The 11655-nt window shown below is 33.8% G+C and overlaps 1 protein-coding gene across 1 annotated transcript; it reads right to left on the reverse strand.

The window, feature by feature from the left end:
- Positions 1-5103: 5103 nt before the first annotated feature.
- Positions 5104-9298, reverse strand: LOC110453704 (the record flags this gene model as incomplete). The annotated part of the gene is made up of 4 exons (XM_021502779.1): positions 5104-5133; positions 5189-5241; positions 6710-6903; positions 9127-9298. Coding segments are annotated over 4 exons (449 nt in total), but the record flags the coding sequence as incomplete, so codon positions are not given.
- Positions 9299-11655: the final 2357 nt, after the last annotated feature.

Here is an 11655-nt window from a genome sequence, read left to right on the forward strand (position 1 = left end):
ATTTTTATTATTAATATTTGAGATTTCCTGGACTCTGTATGCATTTATGAACATTTTAACTTCAAAACCAACCCGTAAAGCTCCCGAATTCAGCACCACATCCAACGAGAGTATTTACTATACAGCTACATGTACCTAGTTATACAAGTCATGCAGTCGATAGAACTGATGGGAATGGCGGAGGTATTGTGATATTTTTTTTTAAAAAAACGACTTGAAAAAGTATTGTACTGTTTTCAAAAAAGTAAATGATAGTATCGTAGTACTCAAGACAGCACGTGACTTATCACGACATGATTAAGATATTTACATATTTGTTAATTATTTACAGCCAGCTAATACTACTTATTATGATACGCATGATGTGGATCTTTTTGTAAAACTAGAAAAAAGTATTTCTATGTATATAAGGGCAAACCCTCTTGTAGCATATTGGCTATAGGAGGTTTTAACAGTCCAATTGGTGAAGTTGATGTTTTCATTGGCACGGACCTACAGAGCAATGCACCAAGTAATAATGTTTCTAACATTGTAAGCCATTTGCCAAACAATAGTATGAAAAACGTAAAAGTACGGACAAGACTGTCTATCAATTTGGCCGCCAGATATAACTATGTCCAAAACCTCTTCACTTCGAATTGTTAACGGTAATCCAGAAGGTATAACGCTAGAGGAACTCGTGTCATAGATAACTTACAGAAGGTAGTATAACTTTTTATAACGCTAGAGGAACTAGTGTCATAGATAACTTACAGAAGAAAGTTGTTTTGTTTGCAAAACAGTTTTAAAGCCGGTGATTTTAACAGTTACTCTGACCACTGCCCAGACACTTTTTGTGTTAATGTTAATTTGTGTTTTAACCGTACATCGTCAAGATTGTCGGACGTTGTTGAACACATTTCGCTTAAAAAGAATGATGAACATGTAAATGCGAAATGGAACGATGATAACACAGAGGAAACAGTGAGACAAAACTAGAGAATAATATAAATATTTTTGCTGTTGATTGTCTGTTGATTTGTTTACATGCGAGTTAAATAATAGTGTTCTACCTTTTTGTACAAAAACTAATATATACAGCGGTGTACGAAAAGAAGCTACCAAGGATAAACCTCGGTTTAACGATAGTTGTAAGAAAAGATATAGAAATTATAAACCGCTCTGTATGTTTTTAATCTATGTGAAAATGATGAAAATCGGTTCAATTAGATTAATAAGAAAAAAATGTAAAACAAGTTTGAATATAAGCTGAAGAAATAATATAAGGGCCATAAGAGCTACATGCTGAATTATGTGAGAAGGTATAACCCTGAAAGGTTTTACAAGCATTTAAAAAAAATAAGCAAAATATTAAAAGTGATTTGAGTGAATTTGATCCCTCAACACTTTACCAAAATTATATGCAACTAAACCTTATAGTTAATGTTGACATAATTGATTTTATGCACGACTACAATAGTAACTCCTCTACTGTTACTGTTGATGAATTAGATATAGATATAACAGAAGAAGAGATATTATACGCAATAAAGAAATTAGGTACAATAAATGCATATGGCCCGGGCAACATTTTAAATAAATACATAATTAAGTGTAAGACGGTTTTAGTGCTGTGTTTTGTTATTTTATTCAATAATATACTTAAATTTGGTAAAACAAATATTATATTGTTGTTTTATTGATTACACAAAGACTTTAATTTTATTAATCGCCAAAACTTATGGTTCAAATTGATAAAGTTAGGAATTGATGGGAAGTTGTTAAAATTAATTAGATCGTTGTATAGTTGTGTGAAATGTTCCGTAAAACATCATAATTGCTCATTATCAGACTATTTCAATTGGGAAAATGGATTGTTTCAAGGGGAAATTGTATCACCTCTACTATTTGCTTTGTATGTAACTGATTGTGAAATGCAATTTTTAACTGACAATTGTGCATCGATATAAATACAAATGTTGAATAAGCTTTTTACTTATGTACGCCGACGATATGGTTATTATTTCAGAAATGCCAGAGAGCCAACAATCAATGTTAAATTCTTTAGAATCTTATACAGAGAAATGGAGTCTTACTGTCAATATTAACACAACATAAATTCTTGTGTTTAGAAATGGTGGTTATCTGAGAATGAAAAAATCGGACATATAAAGGCTGTAATTTAGAAATTGTAAATGAATTCAATTACTTGGGAGTCTTGCTAAATTACAACGGGACGTTTAGGAAAACACAAAAAAAATCAGAACAAGGTAGAAAAACATTATTTGCCGTTATGAGTTTATGTCAAAACAACTTTTTTAATACTGAAACTCAGTTGTTTGTTTTTGACACATATGTTAATAGCATATTAAGCTATGGTGCGGAAATAAAGGGTTTTCATAAGCCCCTGCTGTCGAGAAAGGACATTCTATGTTTTGTATGTTTGTAATGCCATGGTGTACTTAAAACTTGACAGGTATCCTTTATCGTTATTAAGGATATTCAACATTTGTTAAATATTGAATAAAATTGAAAAGAAACTGATAATTGTATTTTATAAGCATGTTACAACAAACGGTAGAGAATAAAAATAAATGGATAATGAACATCAATGATGAGCTATACATGATAGGCCTAGGGTCTATTTGGGAATATGATATTAACGACAACACGTTCTATTAATGAATTTAAGAAATACTAATTGATATTTTTAGAGAAGAATGTGCAGAACAAAATAAAATATCCGCAAAAGTTAACGTTTATAGATATCTTTACGATAGTTTTGATCTACAAAACTACCAGCGTAAACCCTACCAAAAGAATATCTGAAAGAAATTACAAAAAATAAATTACCTTCTCATAACTTAAAAAAGAGCGATAGCAAAACATTGAACGAAGTCGTCGAGTATGTAAATTATGTAATTTAGATGATGTTGAATATGAGTTTCATTTCATTCTTAAATGCCCATGTTATTCAGATTTGCGAGCAAAATTTTTGAAAACTTATAACATTATAAAGCCAAGCATGTTAAAATTGATAGGACTACTGAGTGTGAAAAATACAAAAGAAATAACGAATTTAGGGAAATATATAAAATCTGCTTATTCGAGAAGAAACTTATTATTATAAATAGCTTAGTTGCACTCTCCAAACATATGATACTGTATCTATTTGTAATTGTTTAGTAAGTGTGTGTAATGTTGTGTAATGGTGTTCAATCTTATTTGTATTTTGCACTGTAAATGTTGCACTTTTGTTACTGGTAACTGTAGAGTTGAAAAACTCAAAGTAATAAAGAACTTGAAATATAAATAGGTATTAAGGGAGAGGTAACGGCCAAGCACAAGCTATTCATCACCTTGTAATCTTCAAGTTTACCGAGTTTTATAAAGGATCCAAATGACAATGATATAACTGATGAAGCTGTAAAAGGAAATTGTTTTAATGAGTATTTCACTAATAAAGTAGATTTGTATGTAAAAGAAGCTTATAAAAACGACTCTTCAGATACGTTAAAAAGGCTTAACGTGTACACACAAGAAAAACTGAGCGGTAACATATTTAATATTCCCTAAGGTGACGCTACTTTTATTGAATACTCTTTATTGAATTTAGATGTCAACAAAGTCACCTGGCTGGAATATTAGCGCATTTTTTTAAAGTTTGGATGTATGCGAAAGTAAGCCCGCTTTTTCAAAAGAGTAGAAAAGAGCTTTTGTGTAATTACAGGCTAATATCAGTTCTACCTGTTTTATCAAAAAGTCAAGAAAAACATATTCATGGCCACTTATTTATTTTTACTTTTGCCTGACCACAATTTGATTACAGATAGCCAATCCGTAACCGGAGCAAAACACTCATGTCAGACTGCGCTAACTAATATTAGAAACACCTGGTGGTATCTATTTCTAGATTTTCGAAAGGCATTCGACCTTGTGAACCACTCTGTTTTAATATCTGAATTGTATGGGTATTCATCTTAATCAATTATCTTTTTTCAAAGTTATTTGAGCGGGAGGTATTAATATTTTAAACTTTAAGAACACTTTGAGTGATTCTCTCCCTCTTACAGTCGGCTTCCCTCAAGATTCAAAATTGGGGCCACTTTCGTTCATTTTATATGTAAATGACCTGCCCCTGATTACAAGTTAAAGTTCCTTGTACAATCGCAAGGACAACCATTTGGCGTTGTAAATAGCAGCCTCCATGCTGATGCAAAAGTAGTGTCAAAATGTTTATGATGAAAACAAAATGTGTGTAAACACAGAAAAAGCCCAAATGTCATGCTTGTTACAATGTACTACTTCGCAGAGAAAATGTAAACTAAAAGAAGTATTGCCCATTGTTATCAACAATGTAAACATTGAAAACCTAAATTGTGAAAAAACTCTTGGGAGTGTCAATAAATGATTGTGTGTCTTTGGACGTCAAATGTTTCAGATGAAAAAGCTGAGACCCTTCATGAGCCAGACATATTGTTTGACTTTATAATTGCTTTGTAAACCCTCGTCAGAACTACTGCACTACTGTTTGGGGTAACAGTTCAAAAAGTAGAATTGTCAAATTAGAACGTCTGCAAAAGATAGCAGCCGGGCTCACTTTAAATTGTGATTTTCCACACCTTCCTGTGATATGTTCAAAAAACTAAATTGGTTATCTTTTCAAAACATTATTTTATATAATCAAACAGTTCTTATGTACAGGTACAAGATACTTAGACAATTTAGCTCCACAAAATTTGAATGATTTTACGTATATGTCTGATGTTCAGTGAAGAACAACAAGATCATCATCTACCAATGTGTTTTACTTGCCATGTCATAAAACAAACATTTTTAGAAAATCTTTTAGATATGAGGGACCCTTAACATTGAATGCTCGTCACTTTTAGAATTAAAAAGATCTGCAAAGCAATTTTATTTGGAATGATTTGTAATCTTCTCCCTTATCGTGTATTGTATACATATATTTTAATATATAAATTAGCTCGAGTATATGGCACTGTAGCAGTCACGTCATCAAAAATACTTACAATCGCCTACCTTTCTTATACAGTAGACTTGCAACACCTCCCTTGGTATATGACCTTGAGAGGTTGTATATGAGTGGGATGCAGTATCTTTTCATGTATCGGAATCCAACACACGCGGGTTCTACACATAGTAGGAAACAGTCCTTCGCATAGGAACGATATTCAGAACCACCAGCTTGTTTAGCTATACCATCAATCGTCATAACATTGGAAAAACAGGTTGCGGTATCTGTTAAAGGTAAATAAGTATTTCATTTTATTTGCAAACATGACAAGAGTAAAACACTGGCGTAATGAGCTTGTTAACTTGTTTGTAGATCATGAATAATCTGTAGGTATTCTCTTAATGCGTTTTTTCCAAATCTAATTGTTCATAAACATTAACAGTGTCGGTAAGACCACCTATGGAGACAGCAACAGCTATTTTATTGACAGATTGTCTCTACGGACAGGTAGACGCAATAAACAGGTCGCTCAACCATGTCCATATGATAGAAAAGGGAAAATGCAGGGCTAGAACCCGAGCCCCACCAAACTCCTGACGGACGCTCTACCAAGTGAGTTTCCTGTTCGCCGGCGAACTACCAAGTTTAGGTCCGCTACATTTGTAAGAACTACCAAAGAGAAAGCAAAGCAGTATCGGTTTCAATAGATAGATAGACGTATTAGACTATACAGATATGCAAATCATGGATTGCTTAGGCCTCGGATAATTATATCCGAAAATCCGAGGGTGGAATTTTCGTCTAAAGTATTCTATAATCTGCCCTACTCGAGAAATAAGTATGGCACCCAACGGGAAATCATCGAACAAATTTTAGTTATAGTATCATAGTACATGTACCGATATGATATTGCATACATTGTATAAATAACGGATCTTCATTAATTTTCAATTTTACATGATATTCATAATACACGTCTACACGTAATTATTCAGCGACCCTCTGTTTCAGTCTACAAAAGTTATTACGTTTCCGTTAATACCACTTTGAGGAAGCGAAACGGGTCAAAGATATAAAATAAAAACGAATTTGATTTTCTTACGTGCTGTATTTCGAATTCAATATTTTACATAATGTTAAGCTGGCCCAGATGCGTACGATGAAATGACGATACCCATGCTAAAACGTGGACGACCAAGAATCGTGAAAAAATAAATAAAGCTGGACGTCGATCAACAGTGTAATTAAGCGAAAGTATGCATCCGCTTACTTAGGAAAAACGTGAGTTTGTCCACTTCTAAGAGTTGCGAGGCTTTTACATGTACTTGACAGATGAGAACTGAATCGGCTTAGAGTAACACGTTGATTGTGTAAATATTATCTCTGACCCAGTCGAGGTTATAGTCTCTATACGTTGGATCCTGCTCTCGTGACATCTCGTGAATTCCAGTATACATAATAATGTCGTAAACATGGCCTCAACCCTGCTTCTGTTGAGATAATAGCAGTCGGGAAAGGGTTCGCACGCTTAGTCCTGACATCACCATAAGTCATTGAAATCCTATCAAACCACCATACTTGCAAGTTTAACCACAGCTTTTCTGACATTTTGCGGCATATTAACTTTAAGCTGTCGTTGCGAATGAAAAACAAACGATATAATTATGTGGTTCCTCCACTATTTCTGCAAAAAACTTGTATCAGTATAATCCGCATAATTGTACTGGACTTGATAATGTAGATATACGTTACCTAGTGTAGATGCCTGGCACAAAAAGGGTTGGCTCGTGTTGCATGGCTTGGACGCAAACGTGCTGTTACCGTCGAACAAAAAACAAGCATCGCCGCTCTGACCCGTTACAAACGTGTTATCACCGACATGGTCACAGCCATCCTGCCATCGAGCCTTCTCATTGTTAGCGCGGTATGCACCTATCCACACAGAGCTAAATCAAAGAACATCGTCGTTTATATTGATAGCTCAAGGCTATATGGAACAAAATATACAGTTGCTTCAACATACTGGGACAATTTACGGATCATTTCATTTTTAGGATCAAAATAAAAGGTATCTTGAACCCCCTTAGAATTTGCAGGATTAATTTATGCTTGAAGAATAGAAAGTTATATGTACAAATCAAGTTCGAAAAAGCAATGCTAGGATGAAACAGTCGACGGTAACCCTTGGCACATCTGGTTAGTTGTCGTCGGAATAATGAGACTAGTTAGACATCATGCTACAAGTTTTATTATTCTACTAGGGAATACATTTTAGTATGTTAAAATTTACGGTTTTCCCATCGTCTTTATCATTTTTTCTCTCATTCTTGTGCGTATGTGACAAAATTGAACAGAGTAAGAAAGGATGTATGAAATTTCTGTTTCTTTTCCTTAGAAAGGGTGTGTCCACGCTTTTCCCGGTGTGAGATATACGTTTTCCCCCCATTATCGTTTTGTAGTTAATCAGCTAATTATGGTGATTTAAATTAAAGAGAAATACCCTTTCATTCCCAGATTGGCAGAATAAAGAAGTCTTCCCCTCATAGTTTACTAATTGGTGCAAACCCCTCGGCAAAGCATCAGATTTCATCCATTCTGAAAATCCTTCGGGTGGAATTTTCCTATCCTCCACACCTTGGTCATGAAGGACTATTATGATCACCTTAGATTTGTTCAAGTCTGATTCAATTGTACTATGAAATAGTGCATATTGTATACGTTTATCCGACTGGTAAAATCTCAAATACATGTTACACATTTACAGGGGTAATACGTTCAGGTGCAGTGCTAGTACAGGTACGTAGTGAATCACATGGAGTTGATCGCCGAATAAAGTTAATCGATGATTTGGCAGTTAGCAATACCAAACTCAGGGGCGTAGCTTGGATATAAATTTTAAGTAGGCACTTGAACAATTGGCTGGTAAGTGTCTATTTTTTATACATTTTAATGGGAACAGTTTTAAAGTTAAAATAAAATCAATTCATAAACATAAATGCATTTTATAATCAAATTTGTGAACTTAAGATCGACACAAGAGCAAAAATATAAACAATTTTGTTTGTTTATTTGTTTTTGTTTTACGGCTCTTCGACAACTATGGTCATTTAGGGCCATGGTGGTTTTTGTTTACACAAACATGATGCGAGTAGCGTAAAAATATATACAAAGAGAATACGACCAGATACTCGGTAGGGTAAGCGTATTCTGCTTCATCTACGACACACGGCATTGAATCTTCGAGAAATCAAAGTTATGTCACGTCGTCTAAGTGAGAACGGAGTGGTGACAACAAAACCATTCTAACGAGATAATAAATAATATCGACCTTCATATCACACAAAGACCAAAAACACATTTCACTATTTGATCACGATGGCATCACATCGTCGACATATGAATGCTAAATTAAAGGACTTGGCTAAGGTTTTGTTGTCCTAATCGCTCGTCAAAAGTTAAGCCTTGCACAAAACAAATCGGCCAGAGGAGGGGCACAGTTTATTCTCATCGGCATGCCTATAGTCTACACTGATGGAAAATCTTGCCACTGTATTCAACAAAGACATTTTAAAACCAGGAACTCAATCATTCTCACAATTTCATTATCAAGTATTTCGTCTTGAGAAAAATTGTAAAGTATATAAATAGGGTAACCTTGGTTATCAAGCATTCTCAGTTACATTTTTGCAAGAAGACAGAGTAATAGTGTTTGCAGACAAATATTAAAACACTAGATGCTTTGTCAGCACACACAAATACACGCTATCATGCAGATTGTTTAGTGTGGTTTGAAATTCTGAGTCAGGAAATAAAGTCTTCGTGTTTTATTTTCGTTTTAGATTTTAAGCAGCTATTTTCGTTTCGTTAGGTTTGAGATTCTAGTATGCAAAGCATCAATGATGAGTAACATTTATTTTGAATACCTATAGTAATCAAGACTTTCAACTTAACACTTCAAACAGATTAAACAGTTTGGAAATATATAAAATCAAAGTGTGCATTATCCACAAACAATGTAGGTATTAAACGTGTCGCAATGTTCAAGGCCGACTGGTCCCTTTGTCAAGCTAATACGTACAAAGTGTGTGTTAAGTAAACTTTCAACTTTACAACTCAAAACAAGAGATGATTTTCATTGACGATGACAGTTTTGTATATATATAATGTACCTTGGAGGGTGGGCATCAATTTTGGATAGGTTGCTCATCAGGTTTCTGAGGTAGGTTAGCTGAGAAGTGCTCGTAATTTCAGCCAAGATCAAATTGTCCTGTTCACATACTGCTTTAGCGTCAAACCAGGATAGTGAGTCGTTATAGAATTTGTACAGGCACCATTCGAAATCTAGAAAATAAGATAGATTACAATCTTCCTTTTACTGTCAATTAATATATCTAATCATTATCTAAATTTCGCATATTATTGAAACATAGAACGGATGAAGACCTGCGCTGTAACATACATGTACGTACACAATTACGAACATTTACCTATACATTACGTTATAATCGTACGGAACTGACCTTCAAAACAAGGAATAGATACGGATAAAGGCGACAAACACAGTTGTAGAACAAAGTATTAAATAACCGTGTAAATGTCATAAATAATAATAATGTTTGTATAATATATAAGAGGAAGGTTATAATTTTGCCAACTTCAAACTTCAGGAATTTATTTTGCTTGGTAATAGGCCGAAAATGTACAGGGAATGCGCAAATTATTTTTCCCTTTTGCTGTGTAGAAAAACCGCAAAAGAAATAAAAAAAAAAAAGGTAAACAAAATAGAGTAAGAAAATATGACATTACCGAAAAACAAGCCTGTGCATATTTTTATTCGTGTTTATGGTATATTTTACAATGAGTAAGAAAACGTTTATCACCATATGTAACTAACAAACAGGAGAGACAAAACACACATACATATGTCACTAACTTACAGGACACACAAAACACGCATACATATGTAACTAACTAACAGGACAGAGAGAAAAAACATACATATGTAACTAAATTACAGGACAGACAAAACACATATACAAATGTAACTAACTAACAGGATGTAACTAACTTACAGGACAGACAAAACACAAATACACAGGTCACTAACTAGCAGGACAGACAAAACACACCTACATAGGAAACTAACTAACAAGACAGACAAAACACACATACATCTGGAACTAACTAACAGGACAGACAATACACACATACATATGTAGGACACACAAAACACGCATAGATATGTAACTAACTAACAGAACAGAGAGAAAAAACATACATATGTAACTAACTATCTAACTAACTAACAGGACAGAGAGAACATACATACATATGTAACTAACAAACAGGACAGACAAAGCACGCATACATATGTAACTAACTATTTACAGGACAGACAAAATACACATACATATGTCACTAACTACTTACAGGACAGACAAAATACACATACATATGTCACTAACTAATTACATGACAGACAAAACACACAGACATATGTAACTAACTAACAAGCTAACAGGACAGAAAAAACACCCATACATATGTCACTAACTAATTACACGACAGACACAACACACATACATATGTCAATAACTTACAAGACAGACAAAACACGCATATATATGTAACTAACTTACAGGATAAACAAAACACACATACATATGTCAATAACTAACAACAGGACAGACAAAACACATATACAAATGTAACTAACTAACAGGAAAGACAAAACACACATACATCTGGAACTAACTAACAGGACAGAAAAAACACCCATACATATGTCACTAACTAATTACATGACAGACAAAACACACATAAATATGTCACTACATATGTAACTAACCATTTACAGGACAGACAAAATACACATACATATGTCACTAACTAATTACATGACAGACAAAACACACAGACATATGTAACTAACTAACAAGACACAGACAAAGCACACATACATATGTAACTAACTAACAAGCTAACAGGACAGAAAAAACACCCATACATATGTCACTAACTAATTACACGACAGACACAACACACATACATATGTCAATAACTAATAACAGGACAGACAAAACACAAATACACAGGTCACTAACTAACAGGACAGACAAAGCACGCATACATATGTAACTAACTACCAGGACAGAGAGAAAAAACATACATATGTAACTAACTAACAAGCTAACAGGACAGAAAAAACACCCATACATATGTCACTAACTAATTACACGACAGACACAACACACATACATATGTCAATAACTAACAACAGGACAGACAAAACACATATACAAATGTAACTAACTAACAGGATGTAACTAACTTACAGGATAGACAAAACACACATACATCTGGAACTAACTAACAGGACAGAAAAAACACCCATACATATGTCACTAACTAATTACATGACAGACAAAACAAACATACATATGTAACTAACTATCAGGATAGACAAAACAAACATACATATGTAACTAACTATCTAACTAACTAACAGGACAGAAAAAACACCCATACATATGTAACTAACTTGCAGACAAACGTTTATCACCATATGTACCTAACAAACAGGAGAGACAAAACACCCATACATATGTAACTAACTAACAAGCTAACAGGACAGAAAAAACACCCATACATATGTAACTAACTTACAGGACAGACATAACACACATACATATGTCACT

The sequence above is a fragment of the Mizuhopecten yessoensis genome, unplaced genomic scaffold, assembly GCF_002113885.1.
Source record: "Mizuhopecten yessoensis strain PY_sf001 unplaced genomic scaffold, ASM211388v2 scaffold889, whole genome shotgun sequence".
NCBI lineage: Eukaryota > Metazoa > Mollusca > Bivalvia > Pectinida > Pectinidae > Mizuhopecten > Mizuhopecten yessoensis.